The 22,429-nt window shown below is 42.6% G+C and overlaps 1 protein-coding gene across 1 annotated transcript; it reads right to left on the bottom strand.

Moving 5' to 3' along the window:
* Positions 1–284: 284 nt before the first annotated feature.
* Positions 285–10,888, bottom strand: LOC139692733 (potassium channel subfamily K member 3-like). Its single transcript, XM_071590977.1, has 3 exons — positions 10,399–10,888; positions 1,841–2,684; positions 285–997 (listed from the first exon to the last, which is right to left on the bottom strand). The coding sequence occupies exons 1-2, from the start codon at positions 10,886–10,888 to the stop codon at positions 2,371–2,373; spliced, it is 804 nt and encodes a 267-aa protein (XP_071447078.1). The 3' UTR covers positions 285–997; positions 1,841–2,370.
* Between the last annotated feature and the right edge of the window lie 11,541 nt (positions 10,889–22,429).

The following is a 22,429-nucleotide window of genomic DNA, read 5'->3' on the forward strand; positions in this document are numbered from 1 at the left end:
CCTTTGTAACTCAAAAATTTGAATTCCCTAGTCAAAACAAAATCCACAGCAATTTTGGTTTTGTTGTTGCACTAACCATGACCTTCCTGATTTTCCTAAGAATCTTGCCAAGTATTGGTGACCTGGCCAACCAAGGCCAGATTGAGGTCTTCAAGTAGGAATTGGGATGAAGTAGAGAGTAAAACATGGGCAAGGATTTCCTAAAAATTCCTTTAGATGACCGCATAAAAAAATTCAGTAGACATGAAAGAAAAAGCGCACACTATCCATTAATGCTCTTTTTATTCATCTGTACAGATTTTGACATATGTGATATTTAACATGTTTAATTGATCCGAGGTTTTAGTGTCAAATAACACAAACACATTGAAGTCTCACGCACCTTTCTGACCACAGCTATTCTCTTTTTAAAACATACATTCGCACAATGACTATTTTTAACAGGTATAATACACATTATTTAATCTTAAAATTTTCATTCCAGATATGACGATTACCAAAATGTATGAATTCTTTCTCGTGTGAAAAAAATTCAAAATGAATAGTATTAAACAACAATCAGCCTACATGGCAGTGATTGCTCAGACCCCAATGTGTCTACCACAAAATTCCATCTTTTTTTTATAAGTACTCTTACTTACGAAATCTACCTCTCTGTAAAGTAAACATACAAAAATCGCGAGAGATGGATAATTCAAACCTTATCATTCAAATACAATAAAAACTGTTTTGATATTCATCTTATCTGTTAAACAAGTACCACTTATTAATTTAGAATATTTACAGAGTTCAAAAGAATGAAAAACAATCAAAACCTTTGCTCATTATTATAAGCGTTTTTTTACACATGCCATGGCATAGGGTCAGTTAATTCTTTTATGTATGACGAAATAGACAAAGGACTCACTAATTTTCACCCAAAATGCTTTTGTCGACATTAACGTTTATTGTAGCACAAATTCAATTTTATGCACTCATCTGAATATTTGCGGTCAACCTGCAAAGAAACGAAAAAAATTAATGATGGCATGCCTTGAAATTTACATTAAAATTTTTTAACTCTCAGATGTAGCATTTTTATGGCATTTTACTCGTAATTTGCATAAACAAACGAGCAGCCATGTCTTAAACACTCATGAAGCATGAAGTAGTGACTATGCTTCATCCTTTGTTCACTCGCGCATCAGTGAAATTACCTCCTGTGGATATAGCCACAAGATTCCCCTTGTTTTAAATTGAAATTTCTTTTTACAGTGACATAAGTACTTTAAATTCTTTTATCCAGTAAATGGATAACATATGAATAGGACAGATCATCGTGAAACGACCAGGAGAATATCATTATTTATTTTTTGTAGGTAAACCTGACTTCCAGACATACCCTCAGGCCCACAGCAATCTTTTGGCATGCTGCGTTTCGTCAATGTCCTGTGCCCAGCCCCCGAAATGCCGTTCGGAGCGGGCGCCGCTTGGGCGCGAAACGGGAACCCATTTCGCCAAAGGAGAAAGAGGCGCCGGCCCTGGTGACAATTCAGGGGGATCTAGGCAACCCCCGCACCCTCCCAAGTTAGTGGAAGACAAAAAAGTCATTCGAACTACCGCCCTTCCGTTTCCAAAAACTATGCGTGTTCACCCAACATTCGTTCATCACCCATTCGCTCGCACATTCTCACACACCGGCTAAAAGGAAAGCAATTTTTTTGCATTAAAATCTATTTGCGCAACATCCCGGTTCAGCGTCCTAAAAGCATCGAACAGTTGCTTATTTTTTAGCTACAGATTCTCTCATTATTAGACTCTTATCTCCGAATCCATGGGTGTTAAGGAATTGCAGACTTGCCTATCCAGAGGAACTTGCGGGCCCGCATTGCCCATGCCGTCAACCACAACGGCGTCCACTTTGCCCTCTTCCAGGCCCTTCCTAGGGGCCCTGAGGCCCGCGTCCTCCTGCTCCTGCCACTCCATCGCCCGGGCCCCCACAGAGTACACCGTCCCACCCTCGGGCAACTCTTGCCCCGCCGCCTCCAGGCCGTCGCCCGGGCCCTCCCGAGGGGAGAAGGGGGGGCAGGCCATGTTCACGGGCGGCGGCAGCAGCGTCCCCACGCCCAGCATACAGGGCGCCGCGCCAATGCACCCGGGGCACTTCACCTCGCCGCAGTCGGGGATGTTGCACTGAGCCTCCCCGCAGACCAACTGGTCCCCGACCAGCACGGCTCCCACGACGATGCCCCCGCCGGGCCCACCTGGACCTACGGCTGCCCCGACTCCTCCTCCTCCGGGACCACTTCCAGCGTCGCCCTGGCCCTCGGCAGCGCTCCTCTCCGACGGCCACGAGGAGTAGTACGACTCTTGCGCCGACGGTGGTAATTGTCAGGAGTACGGGTCCTCGTCCCCTTCCTTCCTCGCGGACGAGCTCGTGGACACGGCCGTGGTGGTGCTGGAGGCGGCGCCGCCCCCGACCACGCCGCCCCCTCCGACGACCACCCCGCCTCCTCCGACGCCGGAGGAGGAACCCGAGGACTTGGCGTGCAGGGCTGGGGCGTCGGAGGGGTACTTGTGCTTGAGGCGCTGCATGATCTCGTCGTGGAGGATGTTGAAGCAGGTGGCGGTGAGCGCCATGCCGGTCAGGATGTACAGGGAGACAAACCAGATGGTGGCATTGCCAGTGCCCATGTGGACGCCACCTGTCCCGCGAGAGAGAGAGACAACCGGTTAGGGTGGAAGCATAATGGAGCTAAGATCCACGGAACGAGCGGCAATATGACACGACGACATATTATGCCTATTGGTTCATTTACTGCCAAGATAAATCGTTAATGACAAGCAAACGCTAACGCGGAGCCGTATTCTAGTTTAAAGGTATGCAAATCCCATTAAAACTCTCCCTATGAATCAAACTTTCGATCTGTAACGCCAGTTGAGAGACAATCGAGCAAATAGGGGTTGGATACCTCGGCTCGAACTCACGTACGTTCACTCTCGCCAGAGCCCCGGTCATCAGAGGCTGAAACTGCCCGTCCGATCATTTGGCAGTTCACGTGCCACATATTTTGCACACTTAGTTGAAATGTTAATTTTGGGTAATCCATAGAAACAAAACCTTAATTGGAGGATTCTCAAACAACTGAGGGATTAAAGATCGGATTTCTTCATCAAAGAAACCCGACGGCCCTATGGCTTAATCAACCCTTCTGCGTGATCAATTATTCAATTAGACTCAAGTCTACCACAGCCAATCTTGACGAATGAGGCAGAAGGAGGACGACGTAATTTGGTCTCGTCTCTCCGAGGCCGAGAAACGAGAATTTCAAGAGGGCGCTTTCATGGGGTTTGTACTTCTCTAACGTAGCACCCGATAAATAGCAAAAATTTTACCCCATTTATAAATGAGGTAAATATACATGCATATATATATATATATATATATATATATATTTATATATATATATATATATATATATATATATATATATTTAAACATATATATTACATATATACACATATATATGCATGCATATTTATATACATATATATAAATATATATACATATATATACAGGGTATCACCCAAAAGTGGTAGGGCTGATTTTCTCTGGCGCGAACGGAGCGGTGGAGGGGGCTCTTAGCAACAGACCAACAGGCCAACACCAACCTCAGTCGCCTGCGGGCTGTCGTTGAGTGAGGACACCGTTTTTAGTGAAGCAAGTTTTTTGTCCGCGTCGAAAAACAAAATGAATCTGAATTTAGAGCAACGTTATTCCGTGAAGTTTTGTGCGAAACTCGGGAACACGGCAACTGAGACCCTCGATATGATCAAGCAGGCTTATGGGGACACTGCCTTAAGCCGTTCCACAGTATTTGAGTGGAACAAGTTGTTTAAAGAGGGTAGGGAGCTCGTTGAAGACGACCATCGCTCCGGACGGCCGTCGACGGCAAGAACCGACACGAATGTGGACAGAGTGAGGACACTGCTGAACACAGACCGACGCTTAACCAGTGAAGAAATTGCAGACCAGTTGGGTCTGTCTGCACCCGACGTCCAACGCATTGTTTCACAGGATTTGGCCATGCGCAAGGTGTGCGCAAAGATGGAGCCGAAAATTCTGAGTGTCGACCAACAGGCAACGCGTATGCGCATTTCCGAAGAAGTGTTAGCCAATTTGCACCGAGATGAAAATTGTTTGGACAATAGGATAACTGGTGATGAAACATGGGTTTTTCAATATGACCCCTAAACGAAAAGACAATCCACGGAATGGCACACTTCCGCGTCCCCACGTCCAAAAAAAGCTCGCATGAGCAAATCAAAAATCAAAACGATGTTGATTGCGTTTTTCGACCGTCATGGACCGTCTCCCCACCAGGGGATACTGTGAATGCGACATTGAAGTGCAGGTGCTCACCCGCCTCCGAGAACGCGTGAAAAGAGTCCGGCCGGCCATCGAAAACTGCTGGGTTCTACATCATGACAACGCGCCGTGCCATGGCGCGCTCGTCGTCAGAAAGCTCCTGGCCAAATACGGCGCTGCCACGTTGCCGAACCCGCCCTATTCTCCCGATCTGGCAGCACCGGACTTCTTCTTCTTGCCCCAGATGAAAAGACAGCTCAAGGGACGACGTTTTGACTCAACAAAGGCCGTTCAAGAGGCTTCGACGAGGGTCATCAACGGCATCCCCAAAGAAAATTTCCAGCGGGCGTACGGGGACTGGGAGCAACGTTATACTAAGTGTGTAGCATCTCAAGGAGCATAATTTGAAGATTATTAAGTCGATGTAAGTATATCGTCAATAAAATTCTTGTAAAAAAATCAGTCGTACCACTTTTGGGTGCAACACTGTACATATATATATACTATATATATATATATATATATATATATATATATATATATATATATATATATTTATTTATATTTATATATATATACACACATATATATATTTTTATATATATGTATATATATTATTATTAGGTAATTTACCGGTTAAGGTAAGTTTTTGGATGGACAAAATTACTAATTCAAAAATTTGTAGCCCCTAGCAAAACACAACATCCCAATCTACATCAGCTCCCTCTTCAGCTCTGAGTACTTTCTTCCTCCCTTCATCCCGTCCAACATCCCTTTCCTGTTCCTTCCCTTTCCTCGTTTACCTAACATCCTCCCCTAAATTACAGTTTTCAACATCCCGCTGCCGGTCAATACCCCCTTCAGCCACTTTTCCTGCCTCCATAGGATTGCTCCCAACAAACCCCTCTCTTCGCCCACCATACAAAGTACTTCCTCGTTTGTTTTCTTCTCTGTCCATTTAACCTTCTCCATTCTTCTCCACACCCACATTTCAAAAGCCTCCAATCTACGTCTATCCTCCTGCTTCAATGACCACGTTTCCGCGCCGTACATAGCTACGCTCCAAATTAAAGTTTTTACGAGTCTTTTCTTAACATCCTTACTCAACGTCCCCATCATTAACTCCCTCCTCCTTGTGAAAGCTACTATGCCTTGCGCAATTCTTCTCCTTACGTCCCTACTACATTGACCGTGTTGGTCCAAAACACTACCGAGATACGTAAACTGATCTAACTTCTCTAGTTTTGGTCCTCCTATTTTAATGTTAAGCTTAGCCCTTGTCTTTCTAGAAAATCGCATTTCCTTTGATTTATTAATACTGATTCTAATCCCATACCGGTAGTACTGAATTTCCAATGCACTAAGCAATGCTTGCAGCCCCTTGGGTGACTGACAAACTAAAGCTTGGTCATCACCAAACTCAACTGATTTTACGAATTCCCCGCCCACCTTCATTCCTACCTCCAGTTCTTCCTATGCCTCATTAATCATTTCCTCTGTACACAGGTTGAACAGCAACTGTGATAATGGGCAACCCTGCCTTACACATCCTGTTAACACTGCCTATTCGGACTCCCCGTTCCCCACCCGCACCTGAGCAGTCTGAGACATGCACAGGTTGCGGATTAGCCTCCTTTCCCTCCAATCTATTACTATTTTCTGCAATATACTAATTAGAGTTTCCCAATTCACTCTATCAAACGCTTCTTAGAAATCTACGAAACAGGCAAATACCTCCTGGTAGTGTTCTACATTCCTCTCGATTAATAATCTCATTACTGCAATGGCATCACGCGTGCCTCTCCCCTTCCTAAACCCGAGTTTATACTCCTTCCATCTTTCATGGACCTTCCCCGCCTTATCTCTAAATGTCAGCATAGATCTCCCTTTCTTACTTCCCGATAAAGATATAACTTTGCTGTACAGCGCACCGTTTTCACCCTTCCTTTGCATACTTTCCATATCCTCGCACTGCATATTCCACCATGCTTCTTTTGCTTTATTTGTTACCCGCCTCAATTTATTGTTCGATTCCTTGTACTTCATTTTGTCTAGTTCTGTATTTACATTCTGCCATTTTCGCAGCTCATCCATATTTGTAATCGTCTCATCCGTTATTTATGGTTTCCTAGTCCTCTTTGCGTTAACGGTACCAATAGTGTCTTTTGCGGCTTTGGACTACCCTTTGTTGATACTTTCCCATTTTTCTTCGATAGTACTTAGTCCTTTACCATCCAAAATGATTTCCTCTACCGCCTGTTGGTACTCCTTCCTTTTAAAACCATTTAATGCTTCTACATTCCATTTTTCAAATCGCCGCCCCTGCCTTATCTTTTTGAAACGGACGCTACATTTCATAACAACTAAATTTTGGTCAGAGTCCGCATCCGCTCCCGGGAAGCTGTGCGAATTTTTCACATTGTTCCTAAACCTGTGTTTAACCAGGATATATTCTAGCTGATACCTTTCTGAGTCACCTGGCATTTTCCATGTATAACTGCGTCTTTTGTGGTGTCTAAACCAAGTGTTGGTGATGACTTACCACTCTCTCCTGCACAACTCAATTGCTTACTCCCCGCGGTCATTCCTCGTGCCTAAGCCGTGGTCCCCCACCCCATCACCATCTCTTCCTTCGCCTACCGTCGCATTCCAATGCCCATCACTATCAAATGTTTCCCTTCAGGGACACTCGCTATTATGTCCTCTAACTGAACGTACGAGATCGTCTCGTACGTTCAGTTAGAATACGACTCGTATATCCTATCGACCTCTTCTTCCTTATGGTTGCTCGGTGGTATGTATACCTGAAAAATAACCAAGGTCGTCGGTTCTACTTTATTCTCTGCTAGTATAATTCTATCCGTTACCTGCTCTATGTTCACTACGCTTCTTCCTACCTCTTCATTTAATACTATGGCAACCCCTCGTTGGCTCTCGTCCCCGCCGCTGTATATTATTCTATACACATCATTCCAGTAATCCCCGCTATCTTTCCATCTCACCTCGCATAGACCTAAAATATCTATATTTCCCCTTTCCATCTCTCGCTTAATATTCTCCAATTTCCCTGTCCTCATCATTGTCCTAACATTCCACGTTCCTATTCTGACTAATTTTGTCTTCTTCTTCTGTCCTGCTGCTGGTTTTCCCTTGTATGGGTTTCGTGGGATGACGACCGCGGCAGCCTTGCCTTCCCCGCTGTCGGGCACGACACACGGCCGTTTGGGCCGAGCCCTGTAGTTGCCAAGACTCAAAATCTCTGTTTTCTCCATCATATTTATCTTGGGAATGATAATTGAGGTGGTTTGCTTCTTAACCGACGAACTTTTACCTAGATCAATTTTTTTTCCAATAGAACAACTTCGAACGTATATTTCAATTAGATTCCTGATAAATATTATGTGAAAAATAATCGAAATCACTAATTCTTTAAAGGGCAACCAGTATCAGTTCTTTCACAAAGGTAACGTTTCTTCTTTCATTACGAATGGAATTAACCAGATCCCTTTCGGGTTCAGAACAATCTATCTAATTAGAAAAGTGGTTCGCAACCCAAAGGTGGGCCAGTTGAATAAGTCGAGTTTCTCTCGGCCAACTAACCTGTATCTTGTCCGACGGAGCGTAAAAATCTCACATTATCAGGGTAATGCGGAAGACTTAAACCCTTTTCCTAATTGCTACCTTTGGCTTCTAGCACGTTCTTAGAAACTAAGAGCCGCAGGTTCGATTGGAAATGCCCAGGGGCATCAATTGAGCTTGAAGAGGATAAACGATTATAGAGCTATACCATTAGAAAACTGCTTTAATCAATATAGCAAAACACACTTCATCTGCCAGGAAACCACGTGGTTCAAGGCAAATAACAATGCTTTAGTGAATAATCGAAACAAGGTCAAACAGTCCTCACGCATTTCTAGAACCGTAAAAATTACCCTCCGTTAAAGTTATTCTTTATATTACAGCTATGGGGAACTGCTTCATAATGAGCTCAACTCAAAATGCAAGAAGCAAAGTTTACCACCAAACCAAGTAAAAATTTACTCTCGGAAAAGTGAAGTCAATCCCAAGTTCAAAATTAGGTCTTCTCTTGAGAAACTTGAATTAACACCTACACGGCGACTTTTTTTGGAAGCGTGTGGGAAACAGACACCACTAATTAAGCTGGTATTGCCAAGTCTAATTTAACCAAACTTTTTTAAAGAGAATTTTGGTAAATGCTTGCGCATATGATAAAAGATAACTTTCCGCGAAATCAGGGATTCAGATAATTTAAAAAATAAATTTCATGTTTGAGAATTTGCTTTTAATTTGCATTTTTAATTAAAATGTTTACTTTGTTATTAAATGCTACACCGAATTGCATGGAATACATAACTTTCGGCACATAAAGTTTGACCCTAGAAAGACGTGCAATGAAATTAACATTTTTGAAAGTATTATTCAATGAATAAACTACCCAGTATCGTGTGCTGTGAAGTTATATTAATCAATTTAGTATTTGATTTTTATCAACGCAATTTAGTGGTCAATTCAATTTTCCTTTTGATACGGAAAAGTTGAGCAAATTAATCTTTCGAAAGTTATCAGTATGACAGCGAAAGTTTCCCAATTTGAATGGCGCCCAAAATAACAAGGGATTGCCCACGATCATAAAACGAAATCTATTTTGCATAATGCAAATACAAGAACGATAAATTTACCCCTTGTAAAAGAGAATGATAAAATTAATTCTTGTAAACGAGAACAATAAACTAACCCCTAGTACGTCCCATGCATGGCAACCTGACCCCAATGCAAATTTCCTTAGTGATTTCGACGCGCGGATTTCTCAGGTAATATAATTATAACAAAAAAAATGTAGATTTTCGCTCGGTGGCTATGCCATATGAGAATTTAAAAAAAGAAAATGAACGAGGAAATGAACTTTACTTTCAACTCCTTAAAATTGATTGTGCTTACTCACACCAAAACTTCATTTAGATAACAAATTACTGATTTCTCCACAAAGATTTCCAAAAAATTAATACCTCACATTCTAATATCATATGTGAAGCTCGTTTCTAAATGTTTAGAGTAACAGAAATACAGGCAATAGTAACAACCTTCGCATTAAAAAGTAACAAAATAAATCTCAAACCTTACGGGCAGCGATTAGCGGCAGGCCCACAATATTTGGTATCAATGGCTACCACATTCTATGTGAAAACCCTTGGATACGATTACTTGGCATTATTTTTTGTGACAGTAATCTAATATACCAACATAAAGTCAGGGATACTTAAATTTCGGAATTGGAAGATTATCGAGGTGAAATTTCTTGATAATGCAATTAAATAATGAAATAATTGGTATTTTAAGTTAATTTTGCGTCAGTGACACAAAACATACGAAGTGAAAGGTCAAGGCTGTTACCAAGTGAAGGTTGGATATCAATAAACAAGTTACTAGGGTCAAAATTGTCGGTATTTCTTGACCTTGTCCATTGTTCAGTTAACGGTACTAAGCCAATCCCCATTTAGGACGCAACTAATGTCTTTAGTGGATAAGTACTGCAACATGAATTTTAAACTTTTCGTGACCTGGAAAACATGTACCATATTACATGTTGGAAAAAATGCAAATGTTACGAGCATATCTTTCATTGGGAACAATGAAAGAATTTTAATACCTCAATACATCATTTGTCAGCGAAAAAAGAAGTAAAGTAAGTACGCCATCGTATTTAACAAATGTATTTGCGATTCTATTTTTCATCCATGATTTGTAATTAGGGCATTGGAAAGCAGAATAATTAGCCATTTTCCTTCACATTTAATCAATAAAAAATAAAATTTTCGCCAAACTCTCTTAAATTTCTCGATCAAATCACAAATTGACCTTCCGTCCGTCCGTTGCCAGGGTTTGTATTCATGGCTTTGCAGTTGAATGCATATACGCGCGTAGATATTCGTGAGTTCCCACCGAGATATTTAGGCCTTGTATTTTATTTTTCGGATAGGTATGGAAACACGAGCATAATGAGTCTCATCGTTCCGTGGAGGGCAACTCACCGGGCAGGCCGTGGATGAGTGCGGGGTCCTCTCCGCCAGGCACCAGGTCCCCGAACCCGATGGTGCTGAGGCTCATGAAGCAGAAGTAGGCGGCGTCGAGGAAGGGCCACCTCTCCCAGCGGGAGAGCACGGCCGCGCCCGCGGCCACGTATAGCACGACGGCGGCGAGGCAGAGCAGCAGGGGCGCGGCGATGCCGAGGGAGCGGACGCAGCCGGGGGCGGCGCCGCGGGCGATGGAGGCGTGAGAGGCAGAGGGCGATGTGCCGCAAGAGGAGGAGGAGGAGGCGGCCGAGGGGGAGGCGGCCGACGAGGCGGACGAGCAACACGCCGTGGCCGCCGACTGCGCCGCGGAGCCATCCTCCAGGGCCCCCGCCACGGGCCCCCCGCTCTTGAGGTCCTCGTCGCCCGGGGACAGGGTTCTCAGTTTCTCCCGGTACTCGGCGGCCGCTCCTGCCGAAGCTGTGCGCCCCGAGAGAGCGAGAAGGAGCATCAATGGAAACAAATGCTCGAAGGGGTTCTCGAGAGGGGAGGAACATACAAGCACAGCTTTGAATGGGACCTCAGGTCAATTGGCATCGACATGAAAATGTTTCCAGCGGCGGAATTAGGGGAGACAAATCAATGGTGTGAGCCCATGTATTTTTCCCTCCTGTCACACATTTTCCAATCTCTAGTTCACGTTTGTTAGTCATTGAAAAAACAAATGATTGTTCTTAATTTCATAGTATTCAATCCAGGGGTAAATTTTTAGCAACGTCAAACATGGCCCCGAACTACCTTTTCGCGGGTACAATTTGCACATCAAGGGTGTTTTTGTGAATCAACACTTTTCGTGTTCAAATTCAAAATTAATAGCAGTGCAAACAATTTGCACCTCTTCAATCGAAGGTATATTGCAGGCATTACCCACGGCTTGATTCCAAGACTCCCTTATCGGCACTTCTCATTTGAAAACTACCCCGAGGAACAAAGGCAACCGTGAAGAATAAAAAATATGAGTTCAATATCAAAGTGCAACCTGTGGTTTATTACCGATTAAAGGTTATTACGCTTTTGGTGAAACCAGCGAAAGTTCTTAGCAATCACAATTTCAATACCTTAGGGACCAAAACAGCTAGAGTCATAGGCCGGGCTTAATTCATTCAGAAATATATTTAATAATGTTATTGAAATAAACCATTATACAACACCAACATACTTTCCTACCTCCAGCCATGCCATCCGAAATATTTAATACTTTATTCGTTCCTTTGCCCGAGTGTCCTCATTGCCGCTGTCTTCATTATTAAAGTGAGAGGAGGTATTTCAAAGAAATTGCGGGAGATGCCGCAACAGTAACTTTTAACGGAGTCACCCGCTAATGTGCATTTCAATGCAACAATTTCAGAGTGTAAAATCATTCGTCTTGGCCGGGATTCGAACCAGTCCGGTGGACAGGGATTGTCCGGTCGAGTGCTTTAGTCAGTTAAGCTATCGAGGCGTCCTCTGAAATTTTGGGGGTTGTTCCTATAGAGCCCCCAAAAATTTCGGAATTAAAGAGGACGCCGCGATAGCTTAACTGGCTAAAGCACTCGACCGGACATTTAGGGATCAGGGTTCGAATCCTGGTCAAGGCGAATGATTTTTACATTATGAAATTGTGGCATTGAGAGGAGATAAACTAGACTAATTCTTAACTAGTTTAGAGACGCTCACTATTTGGAACGAAAACTATGACGTTAGGAGAAGAATCCGGTTGAACAAACATTAATTTATTTCATAGTGCTCTTCAAACTTAGTCACCAAAGACGAGCCGCCTCAGTCACAATCGTGCAATCGAGTAAGAAAATAAGGATTGATGCTCTCGACAGTAACAGGAAAACAACTTATATTCTCGGTTTTTGGCCATAAACCGTGACCTAATAATTGCTTGAATTACAAGTAAAACAAAAGCCACTTATATCCGCAGCTATCTTGGTGACCTGTATTACCGCATATTTTCTATCGATATCGTTTCGACTGCCACAGTGCGCCTCGTCCGCACACCGCGTCACTTTCGTACATGCGTATCGCGTGTAGCACATGAAATAAGCTTGCTAATGCCAATAATGATCAGAAAGCCAATATTAAATTAAGTCAGTCACTTCTTATTGCCATTGGAATCTGCGGTGAATAGCAAAGGTTTAAAGGGAGGATAGTAGCCAGGATGATCCAGGAATTCCCACTGTACCAAATGGAATTATCATTGCAGCCATTGATATAGGATTTAACATGCATAAATTAATTTCCTAATGATTGCCCACAGTATTTGAATTCACTAGTCACTGCACCGATTAACAGATGAATCTTTGCGCTGCAACGAAGTAGTACGATATTTTTCGTCGATGAGAATGTAAAAATATTACATTTTTCTAAGGTGAGGCTTAAACCGCTTAAGCTCCACATGCATTCTAATTATGTTAGAACACTCTTTATTTTTTTTAGGAGTGCCCATTTAAGTCCCAAATTTGTATACCGATCTGAAAAATAATTAAAAGCCCTATCTTTTTGAAGCCCGACGGGTTTTTATCGTGGAAAAATATAGGGTTTGAGTGACCATTTAAAAAAAAGTTCAGAACACATGAGGTCCCCCCAGAAAGCATTTTAAACATGCGTCCCATGCTTCACTTACTTGATTTTTCGGCAATGTGGAAATAGGATTTATGCGCAAATAATGAATTTGATAAAAACCACAATTTATGGTTAAATAAGGATTTGTGAATTATAAGAAAGCACAGCGGTAGATTTGGGATACTACGACTAAAGTTTTGGCCTACCTCTGAGTAAACCTTGATATAAATATTGAATTGGCTTGTCGATTGTCTAGACCTATGGTTTATTGCAAATTAAATTAACATGATTTGTGAATTAAACTTCGAGATATTCACTGAACTGAAATTAATGAAAATAAAGGGAGCATTATATAAGATATGTAAGTTAAAATATTCTTTCCCATGCATTCGTGAGTCTTCATATTAGACTGAATATATTAAATAATATTTTCTTAAGCTGTACAGGGTTAATACGCGTATTTCGATCCCCTCTTCAGCGCTCTGAAGGATAAAAATCACTGCAACTCAAGGTTGAAGTGAATCGGATTGAAGAAACCTGGGGTGACAAATGAAGGAGCCCCAACGAATGAGCGTTGGAATGAGGAAGGAGAGAGGGGGGTGGGGGTTAGGAAACAGAGTGTCATTCGGGGGTAATTAGGGGCGGGGATTGTATATCTCTCGAAATTTGAACTAAAAAAATATTATCAATCGGCGAAACATCACTTTCGTGATAACTAGGGAAACAACCGAGGTATAAATGATCCCTGGGGTTGCTCAATTATTGGAAAAAGAAACAGGTAGGATCACAAAAATATAAGCTATTTTGAATTAGGAAGAAAAAGAAATTCCAGAAGAAACCACAAGGCGTAATAAATTAATGGCTGACATTAAATACGCAAAGAATGACCACTCATGAAGGTTGAGCACTGAGCGTTTGAAATGCGATTTTGGTTCTATTTCTAAAATATATCGGGAAACTTACAAATCTTCTCATTATATAAGCCGTGAAACAAAAATTGGGCAATTTTAAATGATGAGGGTTCCTTGCTGCTTCAGGAAATTACCGTCGCGTAGGCTGGCTTGCTTGAAGGTGTCTTAAAGCCTGGAAGTGACCTTCGTTGCAAATATTAGCGGCCGAATTGCAACTAAGGTCAATTCCACCCGAAGACGCCTCCAGGAGTGGGGGTGAAATTATTGTTCAACAAGCCAACCTGCGTGACGGTAATTCCCGGGAGAAGCATGGGACCGTCATCAAATAGACGTCGTGGGAGCCTTTAAGATTAGTTTAAAATTATAGTTTTCACGGTTGTATTTTTTTCACCTGTTGTAGAAAACGCTTATGAAGTTGACACTGATAATGATGTGAAAACGTCGAGACCGGTTGAGCTATCTTATTAAAATTTAATGGAAAATTACAACGTGATTTTTAGTTATCAGGAGGTAATTTCACAGCGCCCAAAATTGATTCTATTCCGGTTTCCGGTTTTAATGAAAAATGAATTCCTGGCCATTACAAATGTTCATGCATTAATTCTCGAACTCATATTATTTTTTTCCCGATGATTCATTTTGGTGGCATTGTGAAAGTTCTTCCATCATGCGACAGTTAATTTCGCAGCTCCGCCAGATAAAGAAACAATGCAATTTCGCCGCAAACTCCGTCGAGTGGGCCACCGACCGTTTTAATCATAAACCTTGGCGCACGACCGCTGCACAAACGCGTAATCTTGTTTGTCGGTTCCAACTTTTGAGGGCTCTCGACCCCCGCATTGCCAGCAGTGTGTGCAAGGTCCGAAGGTCAGGCAAACAGAAATCTCCGCCTTCATTATTCGGGTTAGGTCGGGGGGGGGGGGGTGGGAGGAGGAGGAGGTGATGTTCACCCAGAGGCCTGGACAGCGGTCGTTTTTCGAATTATCGCAAGCATTTCCATACGCTCGGCCGTTACACATTTAAAAGCACGGACACGACGGAATAATTGAACAATGATAGCATGTCAAAATTGACCGAGTGGGATAGCGAAAACAAACATTTTGTCGTATATGCAAACGACGATTGAGTGAGCATTTCAGGTTTGCAATTTCAAAAATTATAATATCCAAATGCATTAAACGCCTCCCGGCGTTGAATTCGTGTTACACATCAAGTCATGTCCAGGAATAGGTCAAGTTGGAAAAAAAGCATAATTGACAGTCAGACAGTGTTAATTGCGACACGAATAAGTGATGGTGTCACGTTAAAAACACTATTGAGGAAGGCAAAGGGAAACCACCTCAATTATCATTCCCAAGATAAATATGATGGACTATACAGAGATATTGAGTCCTGGCAACTACGGGGCTCGGCCCAATCGGCCGTGTGTCGCGCCCGGCAGCGGGGGAGGCAAGGCTTCCGCGGTCGTCATCCCACGAAACCCTTGCAGGGGAAAACCGGCAGCAGAAGGACAAAAAACGCAGGAGAAGAAGACCAAAGTAGTTATAATAAGAACGCGGAATGTAAGGAAAATGTTAAGGTCAGAGAAATTGGAGAATATTAAGCGAGAAATGGAAAGGGGAAATATAGATATTTTAGGTCTATGCGAGGTGAGATGGAAGGATAGCGGGGATTACCGTAGTGATCACTATAAAATAATATACAGCGGCGGGGCGAGAGCAAACGAGCGACTGCCATAGAATAAAAGAAAAAGGTAGGAAGAAGTGTAGTCAACATAGAACAGGTAACGGATAGAATATTACTAGTAGAGATAAAAGCAGAACCGACGGACTTGGCTATTATTCAAGTTTACATGCCACCGGGATACGGAGGAAGAGTTCGATAGGATATACAATTAATTAGAGGAGAAAATCACGTGTGTTACTCTAGGAAAATAATTGATAGTGATAGGGGATTGGAATACGACGGTAGGCGAAAGAAGAGAGTGATGAGGTGGGGGAACTATGGTTTAGGCACGAGGAATGACCGCGGGGAGAAAGCAGTTGAGTTGTGCAGGAGACAGGGGTAAGCGATCACCAACACTTGGTTTAGACACTGCAAAACGCAGGTATACATGGAAAACGCCAGGTGACTCAAAAAGGTATCAGCTAGATTATATTCTGGTTAGACACAGGTTTAGGAACAGTGTGATTCGCACAGCTTCCCGGGAGCGGATACGGATGCGGAGTTGACTCTGGTAACAATTTAGTTGTTATGAAATGTAGCCTCCGTTTCGAAAAAATAAGGTAGGGGCGGCGAGTTAAAAAATGGAATGTAGAAGCATTGAATGGTTTGAAAAGGAAGGAATACAAGCGGTAGAGCAAATCATAGAGGATGGTAAAGAGTTGAGTACTATCGAAGAAAAATGGGAAAGTATCAAGAAACGGTTGTCTAAAGCCGCTAAAGACACTATTGGAACCGTTAACGCTAAAAGGACTAGGAAACCATGGATTACGGATGAGATGACTACAAAGACGGATGAGCAGAGAAAATGGAAGAATGTAAAAACAGAGTTAGGCAAAATGAAGTACAAAGAATTAAACAATAAATTGAGGCCGGCAAAAAATAGGGCAAGGGAAGCATGGTGGAAGACGCAGTGTGAGGATTTGGAAAGTTTGCAGTGGAAGGGGAAATTGGTGCGCTGTATAGCAAAGTTAAATCTTTTTCGGGAAGTAAGAAAGGAAGATCTATGCTAACAGTTAGAGATAAGGCGGGTAAGGTAATAGTTGGCACAGGAAAGATCCAAGAGAAATGGAAGGAATATACAGAAGAACTATATAGTAAAAAACTTAGACCAACAAAGTTATACATGGAAAAATAACATGACGTAGAGAAAGATAGCTTAGGTCTCGGCATACCCGACGATGAGATAGAAAGGGAATTAAAGGAGATGAAACTAAATAAGGCCGTGGGGGTGGGTAACATTCCTTCGGTACTACTGAGTTGTTTAGGAAAATGTGGGAGGGAGAGGCTATATGGGCTATTTCGTAAAATCTATGAGGCTATATGCGCTCATTCGCAGTTTTTATGAGGAAGGAATCTGGCCGGAAGACTTTGTGAGGTTAGTCTTAGTTCCTATTCCGAAAAAGGTAAAGACTACATCATGTGAGGACTACAGGACAATAAGTTTGATATCCCACGCAGCTAAATTGTTCTCAGGATCATATACAGAAGGATAGAGATTAGGGCAAATGATTACTTAAGGGACGATCAGTTTGGGTTCAGGAAGAGGAGAGGTACGCGTGATGCCATTGCAGTAATGAGATTATTAATCGAGAGGAATATAGAACACAACCAGGAGGTATTTGCATGTTTCGTGGATTTCGAAAAAGCGTTTGATAGAGTGAATTGGGAAAAACTAATGAGTATTCTGCAGAAAATAGGAATAGATTGGAGGGAAAGGAAGCTAATCCGCAACCTGTACATGTCTCAGACAGCTGAAGTGCGAGTGGGGAACGGGGAGTCCGGATGGACAGTGTTAGGAATACTAAGTCTAAGGCAGGGTTGCCCATTATCACCGTTGCTGTTCAACCTGTATGCAGAGGAAATGATTAAAGGGGCATGGGAAGAACTCGAGGTAGGAATGAAAGTGGGCGGGGAATTTGTAAAATCAGTTAGGTTTGCTGATGACCAAGCTTTAGTTTGTCTGTCAGCCAAGTGTTACAAGCAGTGAATTGAAAATTCAGTGCGATAGGTGTGGGATGGGAGTCAATATTAGTAAAGCAAAGATTATGCGATTTTCTAGGAAGAAAAAGTCTAACATTAACATTAGAATAGGAGGGCAAAAACTAGAGCAGGTAGAACAGTTTACGTATCTCGGTAGTGTTTTGGACCAACACGGTCAAAGTAGTAGGGACGTAAGAAGTAGAATTGCGCTAGGCAAAGAGGCTTTCACAAGGAGGAGGGAGTTGATGACAGGGACTTTGAGTAAGGATATTAAGAAAAGGCTCGTGAAATTTTTGATATGGAGCGTAGCTAGGTACGTCGCGGAAACGTGGTCATTGAAGCAGGAGGATAGACGTGTTTGGAGGCTTTTGAAATGTGGGTGTGGAGAAGAATGGAGAAGGTGTAATGGATAGAGAAGAAAGCAGATGAGGAAGTACTTGGTATGGTGGGCGAAGAGAGGGGTTTGTTGGGAGAAATCCTATGGAGGCAGGGAAAGTGGATGAAGGGGGTATTTACCGGCAGTGGGATGTTGAAGACTTAAATAGAGGGGAGAATCTTAGGTAAACGAGGAAAGCGAAGGACAGGGATGTTTGCCGGGATGAAGGGACGAAGAAAGTTCTCAGAGATGAAGAGGGGCCTTATGTATAGTAGCATGCTGGTGATTTTGTGTTGTTTTAGGAGTCACAAAATATTAATTTATTAGGTGTGTCCATCCAAAAACCTACCTTAAACGGTAGATTTCCTGATAAATATCTCACTATCTTTTGTTTCTAAAAATGAACCTATGTGTTCTGGAATGACCTATAAGTGGAGGGCATGTTATGGTAGTGGATAGAGGTCCAATTACCAATGGGTCACGCGCTCAAAATCCTGAGGGGTGCTTTCCGACATCCTCTTCACCATCAATTCAATCCGGCGATTGATTTGCTGTACTCTTTCCTTTCCAATGTCAATTCCCTTGGGTACTCCCAGACAAATCTTTTCCTTCAAAATCATCTTTCGTTTCGCCAATATACGTATTTGTTCCATGGCTTTCCCCACGGTGCCTTTCTTAATAGTTCCCTTCTTATATAATGTTCATAGCAACTCCCTTTTGTTTCATGGTGCGCCCAAGATCATCTGATTATTCATTTTCTCATGGTACTCCTAAATAGCCCTGTACTCTAATCTTCGGTGTACTACGAGGGCGATTTGAAAAGTAGAGTCTTCTACTTTTTTCATGAAAAATCAAATTTTTCTCAACTTTGTGTGCATCTTAGGAAAAACTGAGCATTTAGCTATTTTTCTACATAGTCGCCTTGACGATCAATCACTTTTTACACCCTTGTAAGCAGCTTTTTAATACCGTCGTCGTACCTTTCTCCCGCCGCGTCACGAAGCCAACTGACGACGACTGCTTCTTGCGCTTCCTTGTGTGACTTGAATTTCTGTCCTCCAAGTGGTTTTTTTGAGAGCGGGAAACAAGCGGTAGTCGCTGGTGGGAAACGACCGGGCTGTAAGGAGGGTGGTCGATGATATCCCAGCCGAATGCATTGAGTAGGCTGGTCGTTTGATGTGACACATGTGGACGTGCATTGTCATGATGCAAACACACTGCTTTGGTGAGACACTTATTTGTAACCGAGGAAATTGGACACAATATTCTGCACGGAGAAGTAGCCTCTCTCTTCATTGAGGCCTTCCTTTTTCTCATGAAGGTTAATTCTCCGGTTATTGCGCGGCATCTCGTCAATTGGAGCCACCGTTGATTCCGGCAAACTCGGCCGCCCCGACCGCTGCTCATCGTGGACGTTTTCCCGGTCATCAAAAAACTCCCTGCGCCACTTCCGCACGTTTTTGATGTCCATACACTTCTCACCTTACGCTTCCACTAAATTGCAATGCATTTATAACGGAGAAGCAGTCATCTGTTGGCTTCGCGACGCGGCGGGAGAAAGGGACGACGCGGGTATTAAAAAGCTGCTTACAAGGATGCAAAAAGTGATTGATCGTCAAGGCAACTATGTAGAAACATAGCTAAATGCTCAACCTTTCCTACGATGTACACAAAGTTGAGAATAAGTTTGATTTTTCATGGAAAAAAATAGGAAACCTTCCTTTTCGAATGGCCCTGGTACTTCATTTTTTATCCAATCTCTCCATATAACCTTCACCATTAGACTTCAGAACCATTTTTCGTTCGCTCGTTTTGTTCATCGATCTGTTTCTGCAATGCTTTTCTTGATTTTTGTTAACGATTTGAACCGCGAAGTGAAAAGTAAAATTAGGACGTTCGCGGATGACACGGTGATCTATCGGGAGATATCTGGGGATGAGGATCGTTTTATTCTAGAGCAGGATTTAGATTGCATTACTAAATGGTGTTCTAACTGGGGATTGACTCTAAATTATAATAAATGTTCAGTGGTAAATTTCTTTAAAAGATCAACGGGATTTGCTTACAAATTAGCTGGAGGTGACCTAGCAGTAGTTGATACGGTGAAATACCTAGGTGTCACATTCACAAAAGACTTAACTTGGGGGACTCACATACGTAAAGTCTGCGGTCAAGCATATAAAAGATTGGGATTCATTAGACGCATTGTCGGCAAAAGTGACTCGAAGGTCAAGGAACGTTGTTACCACGCTCTTGTAAGGCCTCATTTAGAATACGCATGCAGCGTGTGGGATCCGAGTGAAAAAGGTCTCATTCGGGAAATGGAGAAGGTTCAACGCCGGGCAGCCCGTTTTGTAAAAAATTCCTACGATAAAACGCAAAGCGTCACCGAAATGCTCATGGATTTGGGGTGGGAATCATTGGCTGAGAGACGATTCAATGCAAGATTGAAATTATTAAATAAATTTAGATCCGCATGTTTCAGCACCGAGGTCTCGCAAATTATTCGTACTCCTACATACATTGGTCGCTTGGATCATGCATATAAAATTCGGGAAATAGATGCCAGAACTAGCCGACTCAAGGACTCCTTCTTCCCACGGACAATACGGGATAGCAACTGCAGGGTTATAGATAGCAAAAATTCCACTTGCCACCCTCAGCGTCTAAAAAATAATTAGTTGTATTTAAATGCATGCTCTTCCACTAACCTTATGTGTTTTGCTATAATAACCCATTCTTTCCGAATGACCTCATTCGTGTTCCGTTCATCTGTTTTTAAGTTTCCCTTTCAATCCCTCGTCCCTCTCCGCGGGGGCAAATTCTTGCTACCTGCAACGTTGGGTCGCATTCCCTGCCAATTAGAGACTCTTTGGGGGTAGAGTGTTTCGTGGTGCATTTTCATGTGGTAGTGATGTTTCAATTTCTTGCTTGTTGTGTCCTGGCTTCCGTGTTGTAGAATGTCTTTCGTGCTGCATCATGGGGTGCAGTTTTTTAGTTGTTTTGCGGTATATGTGTTTGCATGAGTATTGGATGAAGGGATTTTTGCATGAGTGTGTGCGCTGCTGTGGGTGTAATTTTCCGTGTTGTTTTTTTTTGCATGTGGTATTTTTCTTTTTTACGGTTGGTGACCTAACACCCCCCGCCACACGCCCTTGCGGCGGCTTGCGGGGTATTATGTAGATGTAGAATGGTTGCACTTGGATCCATCGGATTCCATGGCCCACACGAATGCTTCCACGAACTGCCTTCCTTTTTTCCAGGTACCTACATTCTTGAACATAGTAGTGGACTTCCCATAAGAACCTATGACTCAATCTATTTTCCTCTCATCTCTTAACTTTTTCTATCCTCTCCAACACAATCTCCAAAGCCTTCAAAACCTATACACACCACGTTCCTTCAATGACTATGTTTCATTTCCGTATAAAACTATCCTTCGCATAAAGTTTTCCACTAATCTCTTCTTAACACCCCAACACAATGTTCCTGTTATCGACTCCTGCCTTCTTGTTAAAGAATTTCTATATCAAATCATCTTATATCCCTACTAATTAGACTACCATCATCAAGAACACCTCCTACATAGGTAAACACTTTCTCTGGTTCATTCTGTCAAATTTGAACGGTTAACTTGGCCTTCCTATTTTTACAAAACATCAATCTTGTTATTTAAGTCTTGCTAGTTAGAAAGTTGTCTTTCAACTCACCGACGCGACGATAATTCCCGGAAGCAGCATGGATTCATCAAATAGACGGCGCGGAAGCCAAAGGATTAATCTTGCTCTGTTTGCAGTAATTCTGATTTCATACCAATTGGTAGGGGTTAGGCGGTAGAAGACTCCATAGACTCAGTCTCGCCCCAAAATGAAGACCACTATCGATCAATCAATCATGCTGATTTTCTAATCTGACTAACACCGGTTGTAACCTTTGGCTGACTGCCTGACCTAATTACGTACTTACTCATCTTCAAATGTACCTGATTTTATGAATTCCTCACCCACCTATTTATTCCTATGCATAACTCTTTCCATTCCTCCATTACCATTTCCTCTACTTGATCGCTCAAAAGCATGAGTGATGGGGGGAAAACCTATTCCACCCCTTTCCAAACATGGCCCCTCTCAACTCTCCAGTCGCCACATACGCCTGAGCAGTCGGAGACAAGCAAAGGTTTCAGACACGTCTCTTTTAATCCCTATTCTCCATTTGATACCCACTGAGCTCCTTTCATCAGACCATATCCTCCTTTCGAGGTAGATTGTTGCAATTTGTTATAGTTCTATAATTGAAACACCTATCCGAACCTTCTCCCTTCCTCATACTAGGATTTTTGTTTCCAGTATTTTGGCTTTCATTTAAAATCTTTGACCGACTCAGTCACCATCGTGCTTAATGAAGCCTGGGAGTCTTCCAGTCTCTTTAATATTATTCAATTTCATCTGCC

Source organism: Hetaerina americana, unplaced genomic scaffold (genome assembly GCF_022747635.1).
Source record: "Hetaerina americana unplaced genomic scaffold, ioHetAmer1.1.p SCAF_40, whole genome shotgun sequence".
Classification (NCBI taxonomy): Eukaryota; Metazoa; Arthropoda; class Insecta; order Odonata; family Calopterygidae; genus Hetaerina; species Hetaerina americana.